Source organism: Notechis scutatus, chromosome 7 (assembly GCF_049901735.1).
Source record: "Notechis scutatus isolate UNSWTSFEM ecotype Mainland chromosome 7, rNotScu1.2, whole genome shotgun sequence".
In the NCBI taxonomy this organism is placed as follows: domain Eukaryota; kingdom Metazoa; phylum Chordata; class Lepidosauria; order Squamata; family Elapidae; genus Notechis; species Notechis scutatus.
Genome location: NC_142015.1, coordinates 2,458,479 through 2,472,500, shown reverse-complemented (window position 1 = coordinate 2,472,500; position 14,022 = coordinate 2,458,479). Strand labels below are relative to the sequence as shown.

The 14,022-nt window shown below is 46.4% G+C and overlaps 1 protein-coding gene across 7 annotated transcripts in view; it reads left to right on the top strand.

The window, feature by feature from the left end:
- The window catches only part of ANK1 (ankyrin 1), a 167,780-nt gene that overhangs the window by 110,918 nt on the left and 42,840 nt on the right, over positions 1-14,022 (top strand). For 6 of the 7 annotated variants that reach the window (XR_015750336.1, XM_087969895.1, XM_087969892.1 and 3 more), the window contains exons 17-24: positions 121-318; positions 5,311-5,409; positions 6,405-6,503; positions 7,212-7,310; positions 8,839-8,931; positions 9,448-9,520; positions 11,225-11,248; positions 13,920-14,016. Coding sequence is in view for 6 of the 7 variants with exons in the window: in XM_087969895.1 (XP_087826021.1) it covers positions 121-318; positions 5,311-5,409; positions 6,405-6,503; positions 7,212-7,310; positions 8,839-8,931; positions 9,448-9,520; positions 11,225-11,248; positions 13,920-14,016 (782 nt within the window). In the remaining variant the exon portion in view is untranslated. The remainder of the gene's footprint in view (positions 1-120; positions 319-5,310; positions 5,410-6,404; positions 6,504-7,211; positions 7,311-8,838; positions 8,932-9,447; positions 9,521-11,224; positions 11,249-13,919; positions 14,017-14,022) is intronic. The other variant, XM_087969893.1, reaches the window with a different exon arrangement.

Sequence of the window (14,022 nt, the reverse complement as noted above, 5' to 3'; positions counted from 1 at the left end):
TCACTTCCAGTCCCTTGGAGCTTCAACCATGCAAGAAGGTCTTGGTTCAAGCTCCTCAAGGACCAAAGGCTTGGAGACATGGGGCCTTCCGCAACTTTCCTGCTGCTCTCTCCACGACAGAATGGATACACTCCTTTGCACATCGCAGCCAGGCAGAACCAAATGGAGGTGGCTTGCAGCCTATTGCAATACGGTGCTTCTGCCAACGCGGAATCCACGCAGGGAATGACGCCGCTACACCTGGCAGCCCAGGAGGGCCACGCCAACATGGTGGTGCTGCTCCTTTCCAAGCAGGCAAATGGCGACCTTGGAAACAAGGTGAGTAGGTCTTTTTCTTCGTTAACCTCTTCGGAAGGATGGTGTCAGGGTTCTGACGATTGCCCTAATGAAATTGTGAGCCTCGAGCCAAGCTTCAAAGGAATCCAAAAGATTTATTAGGAGTAACATGTCCGGCACTAACCCGTATGAAGCCAACTCTGAGACACGTAATTTACAATCACCTATGACCCTGTTTCCCCCTATTCTCCCTGGGTGTGTCATAAATCAGATTCTCCAACGAAACACATTCACGGACTGGGTGTCGTAAGTCACACTCTCCAATGAAGGATTTTTGCAGGCAGAAGATCCGGTAGCCTAGGCTACAATCTCCCCAAGATAAGCATGGAATGTGCTTCTGGCCTTCATCCCTCAGGCCTTCCCCCCACCCTTCTTATGGCAACTCGGAAACAGGCATAGGAATGATTTACGAGTTGACAGATGGTGGGGACTTGGGGAAGGGTTGAGGCAACCGTGGAGGCCTGGATAAGGTGAGAAGCTGTTTTATCCCTGCCTTTTGGCAGGAACAAACCAAGAAAACTATCATGCACCTTCCAAGTTAAAGAACAGTACATCTTTTTAGAAAGGAATGACGGAGGAATAAGAAAAAGGTTGCCCAGTATGGAATAACTGAGTTCATTGCAATCTATTCTGTGACTTTCCAATATTTTAAGCATACCCCAAGGTGTCCAGGAAAGCCTTCTGCATGTGAAGACTCAAAGTCTAGTCTCCATCGTGGTGTTCATCTCATGAACATCTAAATGGTCCTTGGAAGAGTCGGAAGGTGGACACAGCTGGAGGTTCATTCTGGCTTCATTTGTTTATTATGAAATTCATTCTGGCTTAGTTGGGCTAGGACATGTTCCCACAAGGTTCTACTAAGATCTCCTGCCTTGAGTAGGGGGTTGGACTAGAAGACCTCCCAAGATCCCTTTCCAACCTTATGGTTCTATGATTCTATTAATATTTTTCCCTCCGGGTGGATTTATTTCTGCAAAGGGTCATCAGGTGGCCTTATTGTGTTTGGCAACACTTCCCTTAATGGAAAGAGCGATCACTGAAAAACAGTTCTGTCATATTCTTGAAGCAGTCACGTTTAGAGCGGGAGCGTCTAGGAGAATTTCATCTAGATTTCCAAGAAATAGTTCTGTGATGACCCAAGGCATGACACAAAAATAACCAAGTCACAAAAATAGCAGAAAGTTCCTTTAATGCCTCCAACTTGGCCCCAGTGTCCAATTATCCTCGGCAGGATATCAAGCTCTTAAAGAAAACAGTTTACGGAGGGAGCAAATGCAGTCCGCACCCAAAGTAAAGTTAATTCGAAATAAAAAAAAACCAACACACCACACTGAAGGAATTACTACGGAAGGCAAGGATGATTAATTGCAGATTTCTACCAGATAACGCAGCAACCACAGTGGGGAGGAAGCCAAAACACAAATAACCTCCGACAAGAATGCACACTTTGCTTCCAGCAACTTGGCCATGCAGTTTGTCTTTTTAAACAGTCCTCCCAGCTGCAGCTCATGAAGGGGATCAGGGCCCCTTCCTCCCCCCCGTAGACCACGCCACTCACGTTTCTCTCTTATCCGTTCCTCTAGGATGCCCTAGGATGAAGAGGGGATGGGCCTGGGTCTTCCTCTGAATGCCCACCCGGCCTGTGCTCTCCCCCAGTTTCCTCCACAACCACCGGAGCCACACTCCCACTCCCTGTCAGCTGTTCCATCTCTCCCTTGGAGTCAGACTCCAACAGGGGCATGACAAATTCAATTGAATAAATGGGAATCTAGAGTGGCCCACTTTGCATTGTCCTGTTGTTTCTGCTCGTTTAAACGAGTTCTTCTCCATTCCCTAGTCCAGCGTTTCTCAACTTCAGCTACCTTAAGAGGTGCCTGCTCCCAGAATTCCCCAGACAGAGCGCTTCCTGGAGAATTATGGGAGATGAAGTCCACGCATTTTAAAGCAGACTGGCTGGGGATTCTGGAAGCAGATGTCCACCCATCTTAAAGTTGCTTGAGGGTAAGAAACACTGTTCTAGAACCAAATCTAGTGTCAGGGCTCCGGTAGTCACCTCCATTTAAATCATGAGTCTCGAGCCAAACTTCCAAAACTTAAAGAAGATTTATTAGGAGTAAACATGCCGGCACTGCCTGGGTGTAGCCGACTCTGAGACACATCATTCATTGTCACCCTTGACCCTGGTTTTCCCTCCACCCCCTGGGTGTATCATAATTCATATTCTCCAATGGGACACATCCATAGCCAAGAGTCATCAATCATGCTCTCCAGTAATCTTGCACGCCAGTAGCCTCAGTCGCCTAGAAATGATCGATGAAAATGTTTAAGGAATGTACTACTTCTACCACTCCCTTTCTGCTGACAACTCTAAAAAACCACAGAAATATTTTTGAGTTGACATTTAGTTAATCTTGTAATCCTTCCAGAAGTCTCAGACGAGGGACGCCGACTTGATTTTCCTTGCCTCTACAAAGAGCAAATGCTTCTATTAAACAGCATTCCCAGGGGGTACAGCTGATACGCAACACAACAGAAACACATCGAGTTGCGTTGCACATCTGCAATTGTCCCAAAAGCACCTCTTGTAAAAGTACTTTGGTGTGGTGGCCTAGAGGCAGAGCTCTCGCCTTACAGTTGGGAGGCTGTGAGTTCGTAGAGGTTAGAGGCTGATATTTCTCTTTCTGGGCACAATGAGAATATATTTGCCGGACAAAACTCCTCATTGGCAACAGGAAGGGCATCCGGCCAATAAACACTCAGCTCCATTCAGTTGCCCCGACCTCATCCCTCATAAGGGATTATGGATTCATTAAACGACAACACACATAAAAAGACACAATAATGCCACCTGATGGCTCTTTCACTCTCTCTTTTTTTTTAAGAGAGTGAAAATGATCATGGATGAAAGCATGTATTTAAGAGAGTGAAAATGATCATGGATGAAAGATGTCCCTCGAGCGAGACAATCATTGCACCAATTATGCGTAGCACTGGTGAATGCCTTTCCATGCTTTAAGGCATCTGCTAGGGCAGGGATCCCCAACCTTTTCGACGCCGCGGCCCGGTTCCGGCGTCAGCTGGGCGCCGCGGCCCGGTTCCGGCGTCAGCTGGGCGCGCCATCTTTTTTGACGAAAAATCACTTCCGGTGACGTCACGAAGTGATTTTTCGTCAAATAAGCGGCGCCAGCGCTCTGGTGAGCTTTTTCGGGTAGAAATGGCTTTCTACCCGGAAAAGCTCACCAGCGCTGGCGCCGCCATCTTTTTGACAAAAATTGCTTTTTACCAAAAAGATGGCGGCGCCCAGCAACCAGCGGCCCGGTAAGGCTTGTTCCATGCGCCCGGTACGGTCCGCGGACCGGCGGTTGGGGACCCTGTGCTAGGGGATAGCAACTGGATGGAATCTGTTGCTTTATCCTCTTGTTTTGTAGGTTTTCTATAAACACCATCTTTTTGGCTGCCGTTGGAGAAGATCAAATGTTCTCCTCGGCAGCCATGTTCCTCTTTCGTTCGTACACTGCCAATTTTTTAAAATGGAAAATAAAGAACGGCCCTGGACCTTTTTGGCCCTCTTTTTATTAAAACAATAAAACGAGATAGAGTGAGGAACTACCATCTGTGTGAGTCTGCTTCTTCTACCACCACCCCCTTTTTGGATGTTTTACTCAGCTGGTGAAGAGCCCCAAAGCTGTTGTAGGTTGTCCTCAAAACACTACTACCCTTGGCGCTTTTCCCAAACAGCGACCCACAAACCACCTGCTGTGGGCAGGAAGAGGGACAAGAAGAGCCCACCATCTGGAAAGCAGTGGAAGAAAATAGCTACAGGTTCGATCCCAAGCTATAGGAAGTAGAAGCACTTTGCCGGCTGCTTACAAATCCAGACCGAGCCCAGACGAATTTAGCTCTGGCCTTGAGAAGTTGCTCCAGAGAGGTAGAAGCAGGGTGCTCAGCCTCCAGAAAAGTTAAAAGCACGAGAAAAAAGCGGAGAAATTTCGAGGCTTTGCCATTGAAAAGGGGGTACTTTTGGACAGGCATTCAAGAATGCTTAATATAACCTAGCGTCAGGATTCCAGCACTTAACCCCCATTTAAATCCTGAGCCTCCAGCCAAACTTCCAGAACTTCAAAAGGATTTATTGGAAGTTATCATGTCCAGCACTGCCTGGGTGTAGCCGACTCTGAGACACATCATTCATTGTCACCCTTGACCCTGGTTTCCTCCCACCCCCTGGGTATATCATAATTCATATTCTCCAATGGGACACATCCATAGCCCAGAGTCATCAATCAGGCTCTCCATTTAGAATTTTGCAAGGCAGAAACTTCAGTCACCTAGTTACTATCTTTGCAAAACTATTTATGGAATGCACTTTCGATTTCCAAGCTGCTGCACTGCTCCCCCCTTCCTTTCTGATGGCAAATCTAAAAAAAAAGACCGTAGAAATATTTTATGAGTTGACACCAAGAACAATAGAGTTCTAGCATTTGAGGAATCTCTGTTCCTTGATCTGGTTTTCCTGGAAGAACAGTTTCTTTTCTTTTTTTAAAAAAAGAAATTTTTATTTTGACAACAAACATAGACAGTTTATACTCCTTGCAGACAGAGCTAGTCATTTGCATCCTTTTAGAGGGCCGCTGAGGCCACTTGGGAGTTTATCTGTGTCCTCAGGGTCACCTGAGTGGTGCAAATGGTTCCTGTAGTCTGCAGTTTCTCCTCTAGAAATCCATTCCTACTCCCAACACCATTCCAAGGGTCTTCATCCCAAATCGTATAGCTAAAAGTCTGTAGAGATTCTCCGTCATCCAGGTCATAATTGTCCCAAGGTGTTTTTTTTTCAAAAGGCAACTTGACTTCCTTGGTTTTTCTTCGAAGACGTTTCGCTTCTCACCCAAGAAGCTTCTTCAGCTCTGATAGGAGGATTCCTAGGATCAGTTTCCAGATTCCTCTTTGGGCAACTTGGATTGTTTTTCATTCCAGAGTGGCCTCACCCCTCTCCACCTGGTGGCCCAAGAAGGACACCTTAACGTGGCAGACAACCTCCTCAGGCATGGAGTCCAAGTGGACGCAACGACTCGGGTGAGTCCCCTTCCATCGTCCCATAGGACCAGGGGGAGGAGCCAGCCCCCAGTGGGAGGAGCCACAGAATTGCTAGCAGCGGGACAGATCGTGTGGGTTAAGAACCAAGAGAAAGGGACGATCAGGAGCTGAGCTGAGGTTGCTTGTTCTGATGGTTTTCTTCCAATCTTGCAAGGATGGGAGGCCATGGTATTTATTTTATTGATTTGTTTATTTGCATTTACTGTTTTTTTAAAAAATACCTCAAAGAATGCAACTCGCCTTCCTCCTCCTGTTTTCTCTACAGCAACAACCCTGTGAGGTGGGTTGGGCTGAAAAAGAGTAACTGGCCCAAAGTCACCCAGCTGGCTTTCAGAATAGAATAGAATAGAATAGAATAGAATAGAATAGAATAGAATAGAATAGAATAGAAAATAGAAGGATAGAATAGAATAGAATAGAATAGAATAGAATAGAGTAGAGTAGAGTAGAGTAGAGCAGAGTAGAGTAGAGTAGAGTAGAATAGAATAGAATAGAATAGAATAGAATAGAATAGAATAGAATAGAATAGAATAGAATAGAATAGAATAGAATAGAATAGGAATAGGATAGAGGAAAAAGGAATAAAGGAATAAAGAAGAGAATAGATGAAAAAGGAATAAAGGAATATAGTAGAGTAGAGAAGAGAACAGAACAGAACAGAGGAAAAGGGAATAAAGGAATAGAGTAGAGTAGAGTAGAGTAGAGTAGAGTAGAGAACAGAAGAGAGCTGGAAGGGACCTTGGAGGTCTTCTAGTCCAGCCCCCTGCTCAAGCAGGAGAACCATTTCAGACAAGTGACTGTCTAATCTCTTCTTAAAAACCTCCAGTGATGGAACGCCCATGATTTCGGAAGGCTTAAGACCGGACTAGAATTCACCGTCTCCTGGTTCTGGAGCGGGCTATTGAGTTCCCTGGAGAGGCTGTGAGGCCTAATGGTTGTTGTGAGGTCTATCCCTGTTTATTTTTGCCTTCCAGATGGGCTACACCCCGTTGCATGTGGCTTGCCATTACGGGAACATCAAGCTGGTGAAATTTCTGCTGCAGCATCAGGCTGACGTCAGTGCCAAAACCAAGGTATGGGACAGGGCTGCCCAGAGCAGGGGCTCTTCAAACCTGACAACTTGAAGACTTGTGGACTTCAACTCCCAGAATTCCTCCTCCAGTCATGTTAGCTCGGGAATTCTCGGAATTGAAGTCCACAAGTCTTAAACTTGCCAAGTTGGAAGACCCTTGGTCTAGAGAGATGGGCAGATAGGGTCAAAAGAGACAAGATGGAAGCAACAACCAGGCTGTTGAAGCCCCACCCCTCTTATGGACGTCCCAACACCTGTAGAAGTGTCGACACCCCTGCTGTTGGAGGTCCACTGTGTCTTTTTCATTGCTCTGGTCTCTCTCTCTCTCTTTCGTTAGAGTTTGCAGCAGAAGTTCACGTCCAGAAAACACATAGATGACTGATTCAGCAGGATCGTTAACTTTTTTATAAACATAATAATATGAAGTAAAGTTTACAATACCATTTGTAGATTCTTTCAACGTAACATAAGCAAAAACACAAGCAGCAGCGGCTCAGGGGGCTCAGAACAGAACTCTAGTTTCAGCAAGCAAGCAAGTCACTTTCACTTTCACTTTCACTTTAGAGCTGAGCACAGAACGGAGACAAACCACGCCCAGATTCTCTCTTTTAAGTTTCAGCCCCCAATTCAGCTCTCATTGGCTGACCTTGTTCCTAAGCTGTGTTCCAGTTCATGGATATACTCTTGACAGTTTTTCCCCCCCTTTCAGCTGGGTTACACGCCTCTGCACCAGGCAGCCCAACAAGGCCACACCGACATCGTCACCCTTTTGCTCAAGCACGGGGCTTCGCCCAACCAAGTCAGTTCGGTGAGTGTGGAAATCCAAGAGCCGGCCGTGTGTGAGCCAGCAGCACATGGCTGGCTCACGTTGTTAAGTGATTGTCCCTCTCTGGTATAATTTTATTAGGCTGCCAGACTCAGATTTGGTGTAGAATTTGGAATGCTGTTTTGAATAATAGTGGACACAGGATCCCAGTCAGGATTTGCATAATTGTGGATAATCACCCCCCTTCCTTCCTTCCTTCCTTCCTTCCTCTCTCTCTCACTTCCTTCCTCTTTCTTTCTTTCCTTCCCTCTCTCTTTCTCCCTTCCTTCTCTCTCCTTTCCTTCCTTCCTTCTTCCTTCCTTCCTCTCTCTTTTTCTCCCTTCCTTCCCTCCTTCCCTCCTTCCTTCCTTCCTTCCTTCCTTCCTTGTTCTTTCTTTCTCTCTCTTTTTCTCCTTTCCTTCCTTCCCTCTCCTTTCTTCCTTCTGTCCTTCCTTCCTTCCTTCCTTCCTTCTCTTTCTCCTTCCTTCCTTCCTTCCTTCCTTCCTTCCTTCCTTCCTTCCTTCCTTCCTTCCTTCCTCCCTCTCTCACTTCCTTCCTCTTTCTTTCTTTCCTTCCCTCTCTCTTTCTCCCTTCCTTCTCTCTCCTTTCCTTCCTTCCTTCTTCCTTCCTTCCTCTCTCTTTTCTCCCTTCCTTCCCTCCTTCCCTCCTTCCTTCCTTCCTTCCTTCCTTCCTTGTTCTTTCTTTCTCTCTCTTTTTCTCCTTTCCTTCCTTCCCTCTCCTTTCTTCCTTCTGTCCTTCCTTCCTTCCTTCCTTCTCTTTCTCCTTCCTTCCTTCCTTCCTTCCTTCCTTCCTTCCTTCCTTGTTCTTTCTCTCTCTCTCTCTTTCTTTTTCTCTTCCTTCCTTCCTTCTTTCTCTCTCCCTTCCTTCCTCTTTCTTTCTTTCCTTCCCCTCTCTCTTTCTCCCTTCCTTCTCTCTCCTTTCCTTCCTTCCTTCCTTCCTCTCTCTTTCTTTCTTTCTTTCTTTCTTTCTTTCTTTCTTTCTTTCTTTCTTTCTTTCTTTCTTTCTTTCTTTTTTTCTTTCTCCCCTTCCTTCCTTGATTTGTTCATTCATTCATTCATTCGTTCATCCATTCAATATATAAAATACAAAGAAACATAGGAATAGGAAATTAGGGGAAGGAGAAAGAGGGAAGAAAGAAAATGGGAAGTACAAGGCAAAAAAGAAAAAAAAACTTCCAACTCTTTTTTGCCTGGTACAAAACTTTTTGCTTTTACACATTATATATAACTTGCCATTTCTATAACGGCAAATCTATCTGATTGGCAAAACCAAAATCAAAGTTTCATATTTTTTTCTTTTCATCCCAAGTGCAAAATTCAGAAGTAGTATCCAAGTGAAAAACATACTTAAATACATTCTCCTTTTTTGAAGAAAATGCTCCATTTTAATCATTCCTGCTTTATCTTCCTTGCTACAGAAATAGGATACGTTTCTGTTTGCACCTCATCATCTTGGTTGAACTTCCACCCTTTTTATTCACAGAGTTCACTTTCTCTCTCTCTCTGTGCAGAATGGTGCCACTCCTTTGGCCATCGCCAAGCGGCTGGGCTACATTTCCGTCACCGATGTGCTGAAAGTTGTCACTGATGAAACCAGCTTCCTGGTAAGGTCCATCTTCAAGCCTGGTGTGTGTGTGTGTGTGTGTGTGAGAGAGAGAGAGAGAGAGAGAGAGAATGTCAGCCTTGGAAGCCATTTTTTACTTGGAAGCTTCAAGGCTGCCACATTCAGTGCCTGGGAATTTGGGAGGGGGGATTTCATAGAGAGGTGGAAGATTAGACTCAACAACACTCTTTCTCAGAGAGTCAAGGACATGTTGCCCTGCACCTGGAGGGGAGTGACTGGGGGGAATGTCTCCAGTTGGGATGAAGATTTGATTGGGCCTTGTGATGGACTGGTGGGTGTAGGGGATGGATCTTGGATTTCTCTTTTGGGAAGGGGAAACCCAGAACTCTCAGATTCAGGTTTTCCCAGATGTGCCAATATGACCACTCTAATAAATTGGAACTTTGAGGAAATGTTTGTCTCGGGGTTTACTGGCTTGGAGTTGGTTAGTTGGAATGCTGACTCTGGGCTTAGAGCTTTGAGGCTCCCCTCCCATCTGACCTGTTCCTTCTTGCAGTCTTTAAGCGACAAGCATCGGATGAGCTTCCCAGAGACAGTGGATGAGATTCTGGATGTATCTGAGGATGAAGGTGAGGGGTGTGGGGCTTTGCATTGACATGCGTTCCAAGCACTGGGTTGGTAGGAGCATCCCTGAAAGTGGCCCCCCACTTTTTTTTGGGGGGGGGAGAGGGGATTCCTAAATGGGGTTGACAATGACATCCTATTTGCAAGTTGTTTCTACCCTTCTTCCTCGTTGGAGAGAAAGAGGATAACTATAACTCAGGGGTGTCAAACTCAAGGCCCGCGGGCCGGATCTGGCTCACAGGGCTGCCCTGGAAGCAGTGAAGGACCGGCCCTCGGTGCCTCTGCCAGCGAAAATGGAGCTCGGGAGGGCCATGCGCCACCATCCCAGGCTCCATTTTCAGCCTCAATAGCCTCCTGCAGCCCTCTACCAGTGAAAATGGAGTTTGGGAGGGCCACGTGCCACCATCCCACTCTGTTTTCAGCCACAATAGCCTCCTGCAGCCCTCTTCCAGCTTGGGAGGGCCACGCACCACCGTCCCAGGCTCCGTTTTGCGCCACGATGGCCTCCTGCAGCCCTCTGCCAGTGAAAATGGAAATACATTCCACTCTTATCTTAAAAAGATTGTAGCTAGGCTACCAGATCTTCTGCCCATGAAAATTCTTCATTGGAGAACGTGATTGATGACACCTGGCCCGTGAATATGCTTCATTGGAGAATCTGATTTATGATAAACCCAGGGGAGAGAGGGGGAAACAGAGTCACAGGTGACTGTAAATTATGTATGCCAGAGTTGGCTTCATTTAGGTTAATGCTGGCATGTTGCTCCTAATAAATCTTTTGAATTTATTTGAAGCTTGGCTTAAGGCTTATGATGTAATTAGGGCAATCGCCAGAACCCTGACAGGAGGTTTATCTGTGTCCTCAGGGTCACCCAAATGGTGCAAATTGTTCCTGTAGTCTGCAATTTTTCTCCTCTGGAAATCCATTCCTTATCCCCACACAATTCAAAGGGGGCCAACTAAATCTAGTCAACTAAATTTCAACACTAAACTGAGGCCAGATAAGGGTCAATGGAATTCAAGAGGAGTTGGACTTGAACTGTTTGTGACCATGTAATGATTCTAGGCAGATGACTCGTTTAACCCCGCCTCCAGCTCTACCAGTTTTTTCTCCTACATGCAGCCACTAAGAAGGAAGAACCTGGTTCCTGTACTCTGCAATTCTTTTTCCTCTGGAAATCCATTCCTTATTCCCACACCATTCAATGGGTGTTCATCCCAAATTGTGCAGCTAAAAGTTTGTAGAGGTTCTCATTCATTCAGGTCATGGTTGCCCCAAAGGCATCAAAGTTTCTCCAGAGCTGAAGAAGCTTCTGGGATGAGAAGCGAAACGTCTTCAAAAGAAAAACCAGAAAGTCCAGTTGCCTCTTGGAAAAAGCAGCTTTGGGACAATTAACACCAATCCCTTAATTAACCGTCTTGAAAGATGACGAGAAGAGGGTTACCTCCCCTTCCTCTCCATCCCAGTTTTGACCCCAGCAGAGCCTGGACCTAGACCAGGGCTCTCTCCAAACACGGCTACTTTAAGACTTGTGGACTTCAACTCCCAGAATTCCCCAGCCAGAATTCTGGAAGTTGAAGTCCACAAGTCGTAAAAGTGGCCATCTTTGGAGATCCCTCCTAGACCAAACTTAACTAAAACTAGGGCAACGGAGTCCACGGCCTTCAACCAACTCTATAAACCTGCTCTGTTTTCTCTTGCTTTGCAGGCACGACTCACGTAACTCTCCTGGGTATGGATTGTGTGTATTGTTGTGGGTTTGGCTCACCCGCCCGCCCCATCGACCCCATTCCACCCCAACACGGGACACGTTCGGGCCTCTCCCATGCCTCCATTCCACGCCAGCTGTGGCTTCTAGGGGGGGCAGCTCACTCACTGTCTCCTTATCCATTGTATCTGTGACTGAAGGGGCGGGGGTTCAGGGTGACCCATGTGAGCAAACCACCATTTCATCGCTGCAGGTTCTTTGTTTACTGCTAGCTTGCAGAAGGGGTACTGAAAGGAGTTGGAGGCCTCGCTAGCAGGTTTATTGCACTCTTCTAGGCAAGTGCAATTTGGAGATGCATGGACTTCAACTCCCAGAATTTCCCAGCCGGCATGAGGTGAAGTCCACACATCTTAGAACAGGGGTCCCCAAACTTGGCCACTTTAAGACTTGTGGACTTCAACTCCCAGAATTCTGGCTGGGGAATTCTGGGAGTTGAAGTCCACAAGTCTTAAAGTGGCCAAGTTTGGAGACCTCTGTCCTAGAACATTGGCCTAAAATAACCCAACTTCTTTGACTGCCTCACTTGGCTTTTCTTTTCTTGAGTCCTCTTTGCTTTCCACCAGCGCTATGCAGAATTCTCTTCCATCTCTCTCCCCCCCCGTAACACTTTTGATTCGCTTTTTGACCTAAGCTGAGCATTTGACTTAATGTTGATGTTATACGGTGAAGAGAATTTGGGTGCCATTTTGAACCGGTTTGCTGTGGTGTTCTCCTTTGTATTTAGCGACAAGGCAGCCAAGGTGTGGGGAAAAAAGGCCTTTCGTTGTGCCATCTTCTTTAGATTAACAGAGTTGGAAGAGAGCTTTTAGGTCATCTAGTCCAACCTCCTGCCCAAGGAAGAGACTCTTTGGCCATCTGCAACCTCCCTGCCCTCATCCTCTTCTTCTATTCCATTCTGGGACTAACTGATATGTGGGAATGCTTGCCAGAAGTGGCATTAGATTGGCCAATATGAGCAGCCAGGGAGGCTTTCAAGAGATGGAACAGAATGTCCCCCCAAAAAATCACCCCCCCAACCCCATCCTTTTCAAGGATCTCAAAATACCACCAAGGGAAAGGTGAAAAAAACCCAGCATTGATTTGACTTCTCCCTCATTCCTTAAACCAAGGGTCTTCAAACTTGGCAAGTTTAAGACTTGTGGACTTCAACTCCCAGAGTTCCCGAGCTAACATGACTGGAGAAGGAATTCTGGGAGTTGAAGTCCACAAGCCTTAAAGCTGTCAAGTTTGAAGACACCCCCCCGCCTTAAACACAAGAGATGGGGAACAATGGCCCCTTTATGACTTGTGGACTTCAACTCCCAGAATTCCTGAACCAAAATGGCTGGCTCAGAAATTCTGGGCGTTGAAGTCCACAAGTCATAAAAGGGCCACCATTTTCCACCCCTGCCCTACCAGCTGTTGTTTCCTTCATGTGTCACCACCTTTTTTTCCCATTCATGTCTCCTCCTGGGACCTAAGGCAGCTTCTCCCTATCATTTTCCAAAGATTTGAGCCATTCCTTTCCTCGTGATTCTCCAAGAAATCCGACCTCTTTCTCCATCCCTTATTTTCATCTTCTAGCAGGGAGTAGTTTCTTCTAAAAATCCCATCATCTGAAAAACGAAGAACACTATTCCACCAACTTAGCAACACTTTGTTTGCTGATGATCCTCAAACATAGGCCCGACTGTTGTTTTTCAGAGAATTCAAGGTGGTGTGAACTAGGGAGTGCTGTGGTGGCCTAGAGGTGGAGCTCTTGCCTCACAAACAGGAGGCTGTGAGTTCAATCCTAGGTAGAGGCAGATATTTCTCTCTCTGGGCACGTTGAGAATATATCTGCTGAGCAAACTCTGCACTGGCAACAAGAAAGGCAGTAGGCCAGTAAAAACTCAGCTCCATTCAGTTGCCCTGACTCCACCCCTCAAGGGATTATGGGGTCATTAAAAGAAGAGGAAGGTGGTGTGAAATAGGAATTGCTAACTCAGAAAGTCCAACTCCATCACTGAATCAAATTTTGCATATTGTAATCTAGTCGGCCTCCTGCACCATGACCGGGGTGTGTTTGCCCTCCCCGGACACAGGAGGCTCTCTGGAAGCCAGAAACGGGCCCATTTCCAGCCTTTACCGAACTTCTTGTTGGATTTCTTCCAACAACCAGTTCACCAAACTGCTCGGAAAGTTAACAACCGGTTCTCCCGAAGTGGTGCGAACCAGCTGAATCATGCACCACTGATTTCAGGATGAAGTCACACGAGACCTCAAGATTTGTACAGATATTATTCAAGAAGACACATCTGGATTATATATTAGTCACAGTAGGAAGACACCTTCATTACATTGGTGGGCTTCTATAGGAGATTCAGCCCACCAACAAACCTCCCCCAGCCTTTTTTTCCACCTGGGTTGGAAAGCCCAATGGAATTCTGGGAGATGTGGTCCAATCGCGCCTGCAACATGTTTGGTTGAATGTGCCGGCAGATCAACGGGGCTCCGGATTAAGTATTAGCTACAGGAATGGTCCATGGAAATGGATGCCCTTGTCCGCCTTCCTCGTGCAAATTCTAGGCCACGAAAGGGTTGAACTTTCCTCTGTTGATTTCGTTTTGTCTGAGCTCTGTTTTTGCACCCTGTTCTTTGTCTCTCTAATTTTTAGGAGATGAACTGCCAGGTATCAAGACGCAGAAACGGGAACTTCAGTATCAGGAAGATGAGAGAGAAATTGTGGAATTTGTCCCCAAATTGGATCACACGTAAGA